We start from the raw sequence: 15,580 nt of genomic DNA on the forward strand, positions 1-15,580 counted from the left end.
CACACTGAAGACCTCTAGTGGGGAAACTGAGGTCCAGAGACAAGAAATAGCTGAGACAGGGACTCATTGTTCATTTGTGGCTACTTGCTTCCTAAGAAGAGAATTTCCAAAGCTTTCCTGCTCGTGGGAGGTGTTCATCTCTGCACTCAGTAGGTGCCCAGGGATTATTTTAGATGGCATGAGATGATGAGGGTGGGCTTGTGAGTCAGACCAACCCAGATCTTTTGTCAGCTGAGTTATGTCATCTGTCTGAGCCTCAGTTTCCCATCTTTGAAGTTGGTTGGTTGTGGGCAATCAAGTAGATGACTTACGTAAAGGCCTGCCACGGGGCCAGCACAAAAGAGGTGCAGCTGCAATCATGATGAGGATGGGGTGGAGGCGGAGGACAAAAACGACAAGGAGACTTAGAGTTGTTACCAATGGAGCATAACTTTGGAGAAAGGAAGGGACCCAACTCAGGCACAGTTGTAAGCTGGGGGGCGGGGTCCTCACCAGTGATGGGTGTCATGGGCGCACACAGGGAGCTATTGAAGCCGTGGATACAACTCAGCCGTGGTGTTTACGCAGAGAAAGCAGGTGCTGGGAGTTTGATAAATGATGCTTCCCAACTCTAGTGTAGCTTCCGACCAGATTGGAGACCATGTATCTATCTTCTTGCCAGACTCATTCTCTACTAGGAGGATTGCATCCGGACCAAAGATGGTGGCACTTTTTGGCCAATGGGGCTTTGTCCCCCACACAGGCTGGGAAAAGGTGAGTGTAGAGAGGTCACGGGCTTACCTGGGGCCCTCGGGATCCAGTTCAGTCTCCTCCCCTTCACCGAACAAGTCCTCCCCTTGTCCCATCCCCAGCCCCTGCCAACCCAACCTGCCCTCTCACCAGCCCCAGAAAGCGGGTTCCAGTTCCTCCATTAGGCCACACTCAGTGTCACCTCCAGGCCTTGACAGCTGCCCCTGCCCAGAGCACTGGCCTCTCCGCAACACACACATGCACACAAACACCACACCCCCATCGATTTTCACCTGGATAAATCCAACCAGTCCTTCAGGTCTCGGCCCAGCCCTGACTCCGTGGAATGTTCCCTGACTCCCAAGGCTGGGTTAGGACCCGTGCTGTGTGCCCCAGAGCCCCCGGGCTTCCCAGAGCGGAGCTCAGCACCCTGGGTTGTGCTTCTGCTACTCGTTGGTCTCCCCCCATAAGACTCCGGGGCAGAGCCCGTGTCCACCTGGGTCCCTGTCGTAGCCCCGGTAACCAGCAGCGTGCACAGAGCAGACCCTGGATAAGTGCGTGTTGTGAATGAAGGGGTCAATGACTTGGTAAAGGTAGACAGGGGCTCCACTGGGGACCCCCATGAGCAGGAGGCTCGGAGGAGCCAGCTTCCCCCCCACCCCTACCCCACCTTGGGATCTCAGACTTGACTCTTTCTTACAGGTTTTGTGTTTTCTTGATTCACTTTCCTGAGGTTTCCCTCTCCCTTGACGAAAGTACTTCTGATAATGGCCCACGTGTCTCAGTCATGCCGAGGGGAACAGATGAGAGAGATCACAGTTGGCTGGGTCGGGCCTGAGTTAAGGTGAGAATGGCAAGTCCCTGCGACTGAGGGTGCTGGTGGCAGCAAAGATGGATCGAGAGTCTCCAGGACTAGAGACTCCCCAAAGTTCAGGAAGATCAAAGCCATCTGAAGATGTCTGAGTGTCAGAACCAGACAGTGTTGGGGCAGAGGAGTCCTTAGGGACCATCTGGTCCAAAACCCTCATTCTTCCTTAGTGTCATTCATTCATTCATTCCCTCAACAAGCTCAGACAAAGTGCCTTCATGGGGGAAACTGAGGCCAGACATCGCAGAGCTTGCCTAATTATTTGCACAATTGTCTCAGAACAGCTCTCCTCTGCTCTTCAGAAGCCCATCTCTGACCTTAGAAAGTGCTAGAATAAACCATAATGGAAAAGAAAATGAAAAAGAATATATATATGTATAACTGCATCGCTTTGCTCTACGGCAGAAATTAACATTATAAATCAACTATACTTCAATAAAATAAGTTTTAAAAAAAGTGCTAGAAATTGTTAGAGGCCACATAGGCAGAATTAGGATGGCAGCATCTGGAGCCAGAACAACCTTGGTGTGTGTGACTTGGGCAACTTACTTCCCTCTCTGAGCCCTGGTTTCCTCATCTGTAAATGGAAACAACAATAGCTACCTCTCACAGGTGTTGTGAGAAATAATGAGATGTTACGGAACATCCCTGTACCACACCTGTCATAGGAAGCGTCCCCTGCCGCCATGGTCAGGTCAGCGGGCCTGTGTGCTGTCTCAGCCCCTGTTCCCTCCCATCACCAACTGCACACACCACATTGTCCAGCAATGACCAGGCTGCTTATCTGCCCCCAGCACTAGACTGCGAGCCCCATGGGGAAAGAGACCTCATCTGTTTTGTTCACAGTTTTATTGATTTCCACCCCCTGACCCAGAAAAGGCACCAATAAATATTCGTCGAATGAATCAACAGATGAATGAATGATCTGAAGAAGCAATTAAAATAGAGACTGCAGCTAGAGATGTTCACAGAGGCACAGTCCCCACACCCACCTTTCCTCACCATCTTTTAACCTCACACTGTACTGTGGCTGCTGGGTTTTATTTGTTGCTGATGGTGGTGGCTCGTCCCCTTGAACTTTATTTTCAGTTTCACAGGAACCCCCTCCGATAATCCCAGTGATCTCAGTCTAGTAAGAGTTACAGAGAAGGGAACTGATTATGTTCCTGTTTGGGCCTGAGATAGAGAGAGAGCCTCAGGGCTCCGAGGCCAAGAGGGCCGGCAGCAGCCTCGACATGTAGCAGAGACTCGAAGGGGAGGGAAACGCAGGGAGATCAAGGCACTCGGGGTTTATGAGTGTTGGAGTAATAGATGCTGGAGCCAAGAGGATTCTTGGAGACCATCCAGCTGTCACCCTCATTCCTCCACTATCCGCTCAGTTACCCGCACCTCCCATTGTTCAGCACTGAGCCAGGGCCTTAGGCGGGGAATCAGGTCCTGGGAAAGAATCCGCGTGTGGAAAGTCACCCATCTTCTTTTTTTTTTTTGTATAAATTTATTTATTTATTTATCTATTTATTTATGGCTGGGTTGGGCCATTGTTGTTGCTCATGAACTTTCTCTAGTTGCAGAGAGCAGGGGCTACTCTTCATTGCAGTGCGCGGGCTTCTCATTGCAGTGGCTTCTCTTGCTGCGGAGCACGGGCTCTAAGCGCACAGGCTTCAGTAGTTGTGGCATGCAGGCTCAATAGTTGTGGCGTGCGGGCTTAGTTGCTCCACGGCATGTGGGATCTTCCCGGGCCAGGGCTCGAACCCATGTCCCCTGCATTGGCAGGCGGATTCTTAACCACTGCGCCACCAGGGAAGTCCGTCACCCATCTCCTTCCCAGCCCTTTGTAGAGTCATTGCCTCCCACACAGGGCACTTCTGACAAGCTTCTGCCTATGGGAGTTGTTTGTCTCTGTATTCAGTGGGGGCTCAATAATTGTTTGAGGACAGAGAGGGCAGGAAAAAGCACACCTGCTTTGAAGCCAGGCCAAACTGGATTTCAGTCTTTACTCAGTCACTGATAAGCTGTGTCGCCTCAGACACGTTACTTAACCTCTCTGAGCTAGAGTTTCTTCATCTGTAAAATGGGCATAATAACCCCTGCTTTGTTGGATCAGACGTCCCATATTCAAATCCTGGCTCCACCACTTAGAAGCTGTGTGATCTTTTGGGCAAGTCATTTAATCCCTCTCAGCAAGTGTACTCATGTGTGAAGCGAAAATATAAGCAGCAGCGTGAGGTTGCTGTGAGGATTGAATAAGGTAATATATATAAGGGGTTTACCACAGTGCCTGGCACGCAGTAAGCATTCAGCGAATGCTTGACCCTGCCCATTCCTTTTGTGGACAGTTGTTCTTCCTCTTGGTCACCCAACTCCTTTGAAAAGGAATTCTCCATCTGGTGGCTATGCTCCCCATGGCAGAAGCCAGAAATTAGCCTTCCAGCCTCCCTTGCCTCTGGAGCACAGACACGTGACATGACCAGGATCCCCCCAAACAAACACATCACAAAAGCCTGCAGGTGGCAGCTAATGTCCTAAGAAGGAGGTGCTCCATGGAATCCCTCTGGCAGGAGTGGCCACAGAGACATCCAGCTTCCAGAAGCAGCAATGCCAGAGATGTAGCAGTAGCCACGAGTGGAACGTGCCGCCATGTCTGTGCCCCCAGATGGTGGCACGAGTGGGATTCCTCTAGCTGTGCAGTCTTCAAGCCTCGTTCTCTGGAAGTTCTTCCTGAAGATTCTAGGACTTACCTCACATCCCTTAACAAACTGGCTTCGAAGTGAGGGTTCTGATCTTTGCAGGTAAAAACACTGATTGATACAGAATTTAGTAAACGGAGTGATTGCAGGCAAGAGACACCTAAGAAATCTCTACTTGGGGGCCTGTCTTAGTCTGCTTGGACTGGCACAAAATGCCACAGACTAGGTGGCCTACACAACAGAAATTTATTTTCTCACAGTTCTGGGGGGTGGAAGAAGTCCAAAATCAGGGTGTTGCAGGTTTGGTTTCTTCTGAGGCCTCTCTCCTTGGCTTACAGATGGCCGCCTTCTTGCCGTGTCCTCACACGGTCTTTCTCTGAGGAAGCACAACCCTGATGTCTCTCTGTGCGTCCAAATTTCCTCTTCTTATAAGGACACCAATCCTTATAAGACTGATTGGATTAGGGCCACCCCAATAGTCCCACTTTGACTTAATCTCCTTTTTTAAAGGCCCTATCTCCAAATACAGTCACATTCTGAGGTACCAGGGGTTAAGGCTTCAACATATGAACTTGGGGGGACACAATTCAGCCCATAACATTGTCTAACAGACCTTGTAAATCTAGCATGTCCAAAACGGACTCACCTTTCACCCGAACCGCCTCCACTCACAGCCTTCCCATCTCGCTGGGTGGCAACCCCTCTCATCCAGTTCCTCAGACAACAGACTCGGAGACATCCTTGACTCCTTCCTTTCTTCAAGAATCCTGATGGCTCCACCTTCAAATTACGTCCAGAACCAACTGCCTCTGACCATCTCCACAGCAAGTGCCATTGTCTCTCACTAAGATTACCTCTGTCCCAACCGATCTCTCTGCTTCTACCACTGATCCCTCGGCCTCTTACCAAACAATAGCCAAAGAGATCCTCTTAAGACGTAACTTAGATGGGGCTACTTCTCCACTCGAAGCCCTGTGTGCTAGTCATGCTTGGCAGTGCTGGTTGCTGTAACAACCTCAAAAACGCCACTGGCTTAACGTGATGAACATTTGTCACTTGCTCACGTAAGGACTGTGTGATTGACTGTTCCTAGCTCCCCTCCAAGCAGTGAACTCAGGAATTCAGGCTTCTACTATCCTCTGCCATCTGCCATCTTGGAGTCCTTCACTTTCACCTGTGCCTTCGGTGGCTCCCCGTTTCACTGGGCATAAAAGCCAAGTTCCTTAAAGGGTCCCACAAAGCCCTAAGTGAGGTAACCACTCATCTCTCTGACCTCGTCTTCCATCACTTATTTCCTCACTCTCTCTGCTCCAACTACACTGGCCTCCCTACTCATCTCTGAACATATGAAATACGTTCCCACCTTAGGGCCTTTACACACCCAAGCCCTGTGCCTAGATTGCTCTCCCACCGTATACCCACCTGACTGCCTCCCGCACTCTGTCAAGTCATTGCTTACATTTCACCTTCTCAATGGCCCTGACCTTGGCCACCCTATTTAAGGTTGCAACCTTCCCCACCCCACCACAGCACTCCAATCCCCCCACCATTCCCTTCTTCTCTTTGCATTTATCACCTTAAAATATAATAATTTATTTATGACACTTAGTGTTTTCCCCTCCCCCTACCTATATGGTAAGCTCCACGTAGGCAGGAATCTTTGTCTCTTTTGTCCATTGAACAGTGTCTTGCATAGAAGGAATTTAATGTATATTTATCCAGTAAAGTTTGTTGCATGAATGACATGAGAATCAGAATGGTTATCCGGCTTAGATGGGCCTGAAGGCAGTGAAAATCCAGCTATTATTAAAATATGGGACTCTAGAAGCCCATGCATGCAGTGATAAAAGAGGGGTTGTCTAGTTTCTTCTAGTTGCACTGGAGAATTTCCAGAAAGAGTAATATACTCAAATTCCTAAGGTCTGGACTCTATGGATGGTCACAGGACTGGGGACTTTCCATGATAATACAGAAAAGATCTCTTATTTCTTGTACTTACAAGGCTGAAGTAGCTAATAGTTCATCTGAAAGCTGACTTCTCCAAGTTGCCAAACCACAGCACCAGTTGAAATCGTAATCTTGCCAAGTCTCTTATGTAAAATTTAGACCATCGATCGAGAAAGAGGAGCACCCACAGAACTGGAAGAGAAATAGATGAGTCAGTTTAATTGACTTATAGTACCCCCAAACTCCAAATTATCCTCACACTCCACCCTACCATCCTTTATCGTCTCCAAAATTATAAATCAGACCCCCAAGGGAAGAGGTCCATTATAAAGCCAAAGCTGAGAGAAAAAGTCTTACTCGCCAAGAGAATTTCAAGATGTTACTAATCTGTATCAGCAGTAATGTGAATACTGGGTTTGGGAATGGACCCTAATTTTTGATCAGGCTGAATTAATCAATATAGAGGCATTAACCAGAGATTCACAATTCAGCTGCTAGCTTGAGTGTCTACGAGTTGGTCTAAATATTAGTTCAGTTGGGTGGCAGAAACTGAACTCAATAGTGGCCTATACAAAATAAACTTGAGTTTCCATAAAATCCTTGTTGCAGAGAAGGAAGGAATAATAATAAAGGAAGAGGAATAAAGAAGAAGAAATGCAACCAGCCAGGGAAACAGAAATGTTGGGGTGGAGTTATCATGTAGAACCCATTCAACCAGTTCCCAACTATGAGAGCCCAGAAGGCACTGTCTAGACTCTGGCAATTAAGAAATACCTAGACAAGAGGGAACACAGTGTCTTTGAAAAGCATGGTAGCAGTTGTTCTTTGGAGTTGTGGATGGGAGATGCTACAGTTGAATTAGCCTCCCTGATTTCTATAGAAATGGGGTCCCAGGTGGCAAAGGACAAGTAGGGACCCTTCAATGCTGGAGGGCTGGAATAGTAAGCAGAATGATAAGACCTGTAGGGATCCATATGATGATTAGTTCATCCTGGATCTCTATGACCAAAAGACGAGGGCAGACCACCAAAATCCTGCTTCAGTGAGCATTCAGTTTAAAGTAACAGAAACAAATCTCACTTTCTTAACAGGAAGGAATTTAATACAGAGCATTGGCTGCTGACAAAAATCATTAGAAGGCTGGAGGAGCAGACTCTAGGTTGGGCCTCTAGGAAGGGCTCCCAGATTAACACCACAGAACCACCCCCCAAAGGAACTCCTGGTCTGACACAATAAGTGGCCCTAGGACCATATAGTAACTGGTAGATCTATTCCAACAAAAAACGCTTCCTTCCTCCAGATCTCTTTCCACTCAACTCATGTCCCACAAAAGTGCATCTGATTGGAAAAACCCAAATTACACCTAGATCTGTAACTGTAAGGGAGTCTAGAAAAAGTAGGGTTAAAGATTATCTGTCTCTAGAGAATAGGAAAGTTCACTAGAAGGATGTGGGAGCTGATATGAGCAAGTCAGTCTGTCATATCTGCCATAGTTTCCTACCCCACCCCCCAAAAAGAAAACTTTAGGCCGGGAAGAGGCCTGTCTTAAGCCTTGTGATAGAGAATGACAGACTCTTATCCAGTTCCAAGACCAGAATCAGCTCCTAGACCCAGAGGACTTTGAATAAAGGGAAGTCCAGGTACCCTTGAGGAAGGGCTCTGCAATAACATCACAAGCAAGTACTGTACATCTACCTCCTAACCTTCCACATAGGAGCCTGTGGGCATTTACAAGAGTAGTTGTGTACTGGGGGAAGGAAAATATCCAGACCTTTGGGGATTATTGGACTCTGGCTCCAAACTAACTCTAATCTCTGAAAATGCAGAACAACACTGTGGTTCACCAGTTAGACAGAAAGCTTATGTGGGGGTAGGTTATATCTGTCATTTTGATCACTATTCTTTCCCAGGTAAATCCAAAAACTACATTTCCCAGCTTCCTTTGTCACTAAGATAAGCCAGGTGATTTAGGTTCTACCAATCAGGTGCACCATGTGAGACTTAGAAGGGAGGTATGTGAAGTATGGGCTCCACTTGGGGCATCTAGTTTGCTGGCATGGATGGCAGAGACAGTGTTGTCCTGAAGCCTAAGCTGGGGAGGCTGTTGATTCAGAAGGCTGCATCCTGACTTGAAAACTTCCTAGTCTTGGCAGAGGCAACAGCTCCCTTGGCAGACCCATTCTGCTGTGTCATTTTGGGAGATGTTAGAAATTCAGCGTAAGTCCTATTTCTCTAACCCTCCTAATGATTCTTTGATTTATCTAGAGCAACTATAAATCCCTTACTTGTTAACACAGCCAGAGTAGCTTCTGTTGGTTGCAGCTGAGAATCTGACCATTACAGAGGATCATATGGCAAATGGAGTTTTGACCTAAGTCTGCCTCTCCTGAGCCCAATAGTACCCTGGACCCAGCCTGTGTTTTTTTTCCCAGTCTCTGAAATGGAATAGAAGAAGACAATAAATGGCTCCCTGATCCATGGAGTAAGGATTATTGTGGTGAGAAGAGTCAACAACACTATATCTCTAAGGGAATGAGAGAGATTAGTGCCATATGAAAGATCTGATAAATTCAGCGTTGATGACTCTGATCACTTTCCAATTAACTTGTCATTTTCTCCGTGCAGAATACGGGCAGATGTTAGGGAAGGATTATTTTACAACTTACTACATGTCTATTCTAATAGCAATCATTGATCCACATTGGATCACAATAATCCTTGGCACCTGATATGGAAACCTCTTTTTTCTCTATCCCAATAAGCAAAGAATACCAGAATATGTTTGCTTTCACCTACAGAGAAAGCAGTACATCTTTTCCAGCATTTTCAGAGAATCAGACTTGGGGGTTATGCAAACAGAAGCCATTGCCCAAATCACACTAAATGATTGCTCCAGGAAGACACCACTGCTGTCACTGCTGGCCACAGACATTGCAGCTCGAACCATTGATGTTGGGCACTGCATATCCCTGCAGAACCACTGCTACTGTAACCTTAATAAACTCCCTGTCTCTGCCCCAGCCCTGTTCCTGCCATATTAGATTCCACTCAGCGCTTCCTTCACATACAAATCAAAGTCTTGTGTAGGAGCACCTGATTGGCAGAGCTATGCCACATGGCCATGCCCTAGCAGCAAGGGAAGTTGGGAAAACCAGTTCTTGGGGAGTCTCAGACTCAAGATGGAGCATTCCCCAAATAGAGATAGGGAGAAGATAGGAGAGGAAGGGAGCTGGTAGCAGGAAGAGAACCAGAGAAGATTGTCACCAGTTGCACATTAAGGGCAAAGCACTAGAGAATGGATCACAAACTCTCGATGCTCAGGCATCTTGCTAGAGCCATCTTGGACCCAGAGACACCATACAGCTTCCACCTCCATAAATCCCAGGATCTTGGGTGTTCCTGAGCTTCCATGTTTGCTTAATGTCCTAAGTTTACCTTTACATAATCCCTCCCCCAATGATTCAGAGAGTCTGTGGCAAATTATGTTTTCCAAAGATCAATATATCTCATTCCACATGCTGTCCTTCAATGTGACATTGCCACTCCTCCATCTTGAGATGGGGTCTTTGTTTTCTATTTCTGCCAAGCAAATTACTGTAAATGTAGCAGCTTCAAAGAGCACCCATTTATTAGCTCGCAGTTCTACAAGTGTGACCGGATTCTCTTTGCAGGGTATCACAAGGCTGAAACCAAGGTGTTGGCCAGGTCGAGTTCTCATCTGGAGACTCTGGGAGAAAATCTACTTCCAAACTCTTTCTCATCCTTGGAAAAACTCAGTTCTTTGCAGCTGAAGGGCTGAAGTCCCCGTTTCCTTGGTGGCTCTCAGCTCTTAGAGGCCAGCCACATTCCTTGCCTCATGTCCCCTTCCATCTTCAAGCCAACAATGGAATATTGAAATCTTTTTATGCTTCAAATCTCTGACTTCCTCTTCTGCAACCAACCAGAGAAAGCTATCTGCTTTTTTTTTTTTTTTAAGGAATTCCTTTATTTTTATTATTTATTTATTTTTAGCTGTGTTGGGTCTTCGTTTCTGTGCGAGGGCTTTCTCTAGTTGCGGCAAGCGGGGGCCACTCTTCATCGCGGTGTGCGGGCCTCTCACTATCGCGGCCTCTGTTGTTGCGGAGCACAAGCTCCAGACGGGCAGAGCTCAGTAGTTGTGGCTCACGGGTCCAGTTGCTCCGCTGCATGTGGGATCTTCCCAGAGCAGGGCTCGAACCCGAGTCCCCTGCATTGGCAAGCTGACGCTCAACCACTGCGCCACCAGGGAAGCCCAGCTATCTGCTTTTAAAGAGCTTACGTGATTATGTCAGGCCCACCGGATAACCTCCCTATCTTAAGGCCAACACAGTAGAGACCTTAATTAATTCTCCAAAATCCCTTCACAGCGGCACCTAAGTCTGTCTTTGATTGAATAACTGGGATTATCTTAGAATTCTGCCTACTGCAAGGTCTACGCTTCCTCCCCTTGAATCTAGGCAAGCCTGTGAGTACAGCAGAAGTGACACTGCATGACTTCCAAATCTAGGCAATGAAGAAAAACAGCTTCTTCCCGGTTCTTTCTTGCTTAGAACATATGTCTTGGGAGCCCTGCGTCAGCATGTAAGAAGTCTGACTACCCTGAGGTTGCCCTGCTGGAGGGATCACACTGAGAGTCTTCATACAGAGACGCCAAGGAACCCCTGCAGGGCCATCCCCAGGTTTTAGTGTTTCCAGCCCAGGGGCCAAACATGTGAGCAAGCAAGGCTTCAGATGACTCCAGCCCCCAGCCTATGAGCCACGGTGACACCAAGTGGAGCAGAAGTGGGCTGTTCCCACCAAGCCCCCAAATCAACATTGTTCTTTTAAGCCTCTAAGCTTTGGGGAGGTTTGCTACACAGCTGTAGCATCTGGAACATAGGCTGAGGGCTCTGTCTGAATCTGTCTCTAGTCAGAATCCTTGGAGAACATTGTCAGCTGCTGTCTTGTGAGAATGTTCCTCACTTTGCCTTGGAGCACTTTATTTGTGCCTATACGTTTCACCATCTGTGAAATCTTCCAAGGCAAAACCCACATCATTTTTGTCTTGTTTCCCTCTGTAGGTAAGAGACCTTACACACTTCCGTTCATTATCCAGACTTGCTTGAGCCAGCTGGCTGGAGGATGAGAGTCATGTGGCCCTTTCACCCCTAACCAGTATGCAACCAAGCCCCTGATGCAGAGCTATGCATCTGACTCGGAGCTGACCACAGATGCTTAAAGGAAAACAGAACTGCCCAGTCCAAACTGTCAACTGCAAAAGCACAAGCTAGATAAATGGTTGTGATTTTAAGCCACTAAATTGTGGGTTGCTTTGTTACAAGCAAAAGTTAACTGATAGAAAAGCTAACCAACACTCTTAGAGTGGATTCACTTGATTTTCCCTTCACCTCCTTTCTGCCCCTTCTCAATCCCAAAGAACAAATGGGTCAAAGTCCAAGTTTGATTTGCAGTAAGAAAGCTTTATTGGGAAGTCGAGATAAGACAGGGAGTGGGTCACCCCCAGACCAGACAGAGGGAGAGAGGTCTCCCCAACCCTCCCAGAGGAGGGAGCCAATGGGCAGTCAGAAGAACGACATGCCCAGTCAGCCCAGTTCCAAATGGGCCTGGAGGCTTGTTGCTAGCTATTCCCAGTGTCACAATGCAATGAGCAGGGTCTGCCTGTCTGGGGGATGCTTTCCCAGCTGGGGCGGGGCTGGGAAAGTTTACAGGGGCTCTCGTATCACAGCTGGTAGCCTATGGAGAGACAGAAGGGAGGTGAGAGTGAAAAGAGAGGACTTAGAGCAAGAGACAGAGAGACCAGGACTTGGAGGAAGATGGGCAACTGGGAGCAAGGAGGCTAGAGCTCAAAGAGCTGGAGAATCCTGAGATGGAAGGACCCTCGGGTCCTAGTGGCCCCCATCCAATTCCTGAAGATCTCCTGCAGCAGCTGGCAGATGCTGGCCATATCTGAGGATGGAGGCTCATGAGGCAGCCCCCTCCTCCATGCAACAGTTTTTGTTAGTAAATCCCTTGCATGTTGAGGCAAAGATGGCCTCAGCCTCTGCCCATAGATGCACATCCATGGCTCTGCAGTGCCACCCGACACACAAAACCACACCAGACTCTCTAGAGAAGACCAGCTCCCAGGCACCTCAAGGCTTCTCTGAGCCAAACATTCCCAATCATGTTACCCAGCCTTTCGCTACAACTTCATAGTAAATTTTTATTTTACAAGATTCAACATGCACAAGGGAAACTTTCTCTGACCTAGAGACCACTTCACCTGTGTGACTCTTTCTTGCATTTAGACTTTATTTTTAATATATGCTCCTTTTGGCAGTTTCATCATAAAACTGGCTTGTCCAAGCCAACCACTGACTAAAACCCCTGAGCCTCTTTTCTGCCTGAACCATGGCTGACCCAGGTGTCCCCATCCTCATGATGATTAAAAGTACTGGCTATGGGGCCCCACAGAGCTGATCTCTCATTTATGATTTGTATGACCTCAAGTCAGTTACTTATCTTCTCTGAACCTCTTTTTCCTTATCTCTAAAATGGGGATAATAACAATACCCACCTTGTAGGGTGTGGGGAGAAATAGACAAGCTAATACACCATTTCCAACTCATCTCCTATGCTTTTGAGACTTAAGCCACGTGTGTCCTAGCCTTACCTAAGGCTCTGTCAAAAATAATGATCACTTCAGAAACAAGGACAAGTCTATGGCACTCACCAGAGACCTCCCTAAAATCTAGCTCTGTTTAGAATATCTTTTCTCTCTCTAGAGAGGCTCAAGGATATTCACAAAGGGGTGGTACCTTGACAGGTAACCCCTGTTCCTCCCCCACCCCAGAACCTAGAGTTGTCCCTTACCTTGTGTATCACAGCCACCAGTATTGAGGAATAGGACGGGGGCTGGGATGTCCTTCCACGTCCTCCTCCAGAGCTACTTCCTCCACCACAGCTGCCTCCACTTCCACCCCTGGATCCACTTCCTCCTCCACAGCTGCCTCCTTTTCCACCCCTGAATCCTCTTCCTCCTCCACAGCTGCCTCCTCTTCCACCCTGGCTCTTCTTCCGTAACTGCCTCCACCTCCACCTTGAGATCCACTTCTTTTGCCACCTCCAAAGCCAATTTGTCCAGCTCCATGAGATTCACTGAGAAGTAAAGAAAACACAGATGGGGGCTTCCCTGGTGGCGCAGTGGTTGAGAGTCTGCCTGCCAATGCAGGGGACACGGGTTCGAGCCCTGGTCTGGGAAGATCCCACATGCTGCGGAGCAACTAGGCCCGTGAGCCACAGCTACTGAGCCTGTGCGTCTGGAGCCTGTGCCCCGCAACAAGAGGGGCTGCGACAGTGAGAGGCCCACGCGCCGCGATGAAGAGTGGCCCCCACTCGCCGCAACTGGAGAAAGCCCTCGCACAGAAACGAAGACCCAACACAGCCAAAAAAAATTAAAAATAAATAAATAAATAAATAAGTCAGGAGCTCTTTAAAAAAAAAAAAAAGAAAACACAGAGATAAAATGAGTGACCTCCACATATGTATACAAGGATGAACCTGGAGAGAAGACCCAAATGTGAGTCCTCCTAAGTCTTCCTTTCCTCAAGGCAGAAGGCAGAGGCTGGGCTAGCACCACAGCTGGGAGGGGAGAGCTTTCCCCTCCCTGGAACAGGAAGCCCTTCTTCAAAGCCCAAAGGCCCCGAGGTTCCCCCCATGGGATGAAGAAATCCTCGATCCATCAGACTCTTGTGTTACAGGAACTTTCCCAGCCGCCTCTATCTAGAAGAACAGAAGTAGCATCAGGGGCCTAGGACTTCTTAGGGGTTCCACAGAGCCCTGGGGCACCTACAAGTCCTCCTGGCCACCCTCAAGGAGGCTGCGGTAGAACTTGGTTTCCTGCTCCAGCCACATCTTGGTACTGATGTATTCCTGATTCTGACATTCAGTCTCTGCCCAGATCTCAGCAAGCTGGGCCTCCAGCTGATCTGCTCCTGGATCTGCTGCAGCTGGCCACAGTAGTGGTTCTTTGTGTCTCCCAAGGATTTCTCCAGGGCCAATTTCTAGGCAGCAGGAGGAGGCACTGAGAGGGCTGCTACCTCATAGCTGCTCCCCTTCCTGCCCCTGGGGATCATGCCCAGCCTCCTGTGCCCCACCCGGGCAGAGGGTCCAGAGCAGGGCCACCACCCATGCCGAGCTGAGACTGCAGCTCAATCTCCATCTCCTGGACACTGTGTCGAAGCTTGGTCACTTCCTTTTTGTTGGACTCTGTCACCTCCTGGCCACAACTTGTCACCCCCTGCTCAATCTGGCTCATCTGCAAACAACAAAAGCTCATTGGGCAGCTCATTGAATGAAGAAGGTTCTTCCCCACTCGTCAGCACCTTCGCCTCCAGGACCAAGACTGAGCCAAAGCCGAAGACAAGTCGTCTTGAGTTCTGGGTCCCTCCAGCCAGGCAGGGTTGTCAATTTCTCTCAACTCAACATTCCCTCTCAGCAAGGCTTCAAGGCTCTTCATACTTTGTCCCTAAACCACTTTTTAACCTTATTTCAAAGTGCCGCCCAAACACATGCACGCACACACACACGCACGCATGCACACTACAGATCATGCCCTCCCGTGCCCACCTCTACGCTAGGTGCTGGAGACCCATCAGGAAGGGAGTCATCAAGGAGCTCAGTGCAGTGTGAGGGGCACCTGGGTACCTCTGCTAGAGTCTGACAGCACACAGCCTAACGTAAGCTGTTCATCCTCTGCCTTTGTTCACACATGTAATAAACACTGAGCAGCTTCTCGAGGGCAGCGATCTTGTGTGGCTCGTCTCTGAGACATCAGCACTCCACATGAAACCTGGCACTGGGAAGCTACTCGATAATTACACCTGTGGGCAGTGAATTCATTTGCAGAAGGATGACTGAGAAGCCCAGCTGGGCTCAGAGATGGAGGGGCGGGTGGAGGAAGAGAAGGATACGTGGACAGAGGGAGAAAAGGTTGAACTGGTGTCCCAGGCTGCTTACCTGAGTCTCGTATTGCTGCTCAATGTCCCTTCAGGTCTTAGCACTGAGCTGCTCATACTCCTGCACATGTCACTGAGGATCTTGGCGAGATCTCTGCCAGGAGTAGCGTTCATCTCCACACTGACATCCCCGGTGCCCTGCCCACACAGCTGGTGCATCGCCTGCCAGGGAAGAAGGGGATATGAAGTCAGGGGGCTGGGATCCTCTCCATCACCTCTCAGCCCTCTCCCTCTCCTCCCCCTGGGGTGCAAAAATGGGATGGGACACAGGTGTGAAGTCAAAGCCCGACCACCACCGTAGGCTGGGCGTGTCCTCCTCGAGTGTGAGGGAGAGG

At 48.7% G+C, this 15,580-nt stretch overlaps 1 protein-coding gene across 1 annotated transcript in view; it reads right to left on the reverse strand.

Moving 5' to 3' along the window:
• The window catches only part of LOC309619372 (uncharacterized protein), a 62,389-nt gene that overhangs the window by 46,416 nt on the left and 393 nt on the right, over positions 1-15,580 (reverse strand). The window contains exons 3-4 of the mRNA XM_082374474.1: positions 15,247-15,407; positions 13,352-13,386 (exon numbers count right to left, since the gene is read on the reverse strand). Of these exons, the coding sequence (XP_082230600.1) occupies positions 13,352-13,386; positions 15,247-15,407 (196 nt within the window). The remainder of the gene's footprint in view (positions 1-13,351; positions 13,387-15,246; positions 15,408-15,580) is intronic.

This window comes from Balaenoptera borealis, assembly GCF_965194805.1.
Source record: "Balaenoptera borealis genome assembly, chromosome: 20".
NCBI lineage: Eukaryota > Metazoa > Chordata > Mammalia > Artiodactyla > Balaenopteridae > Balaenoptera > Balaenoptera borealis.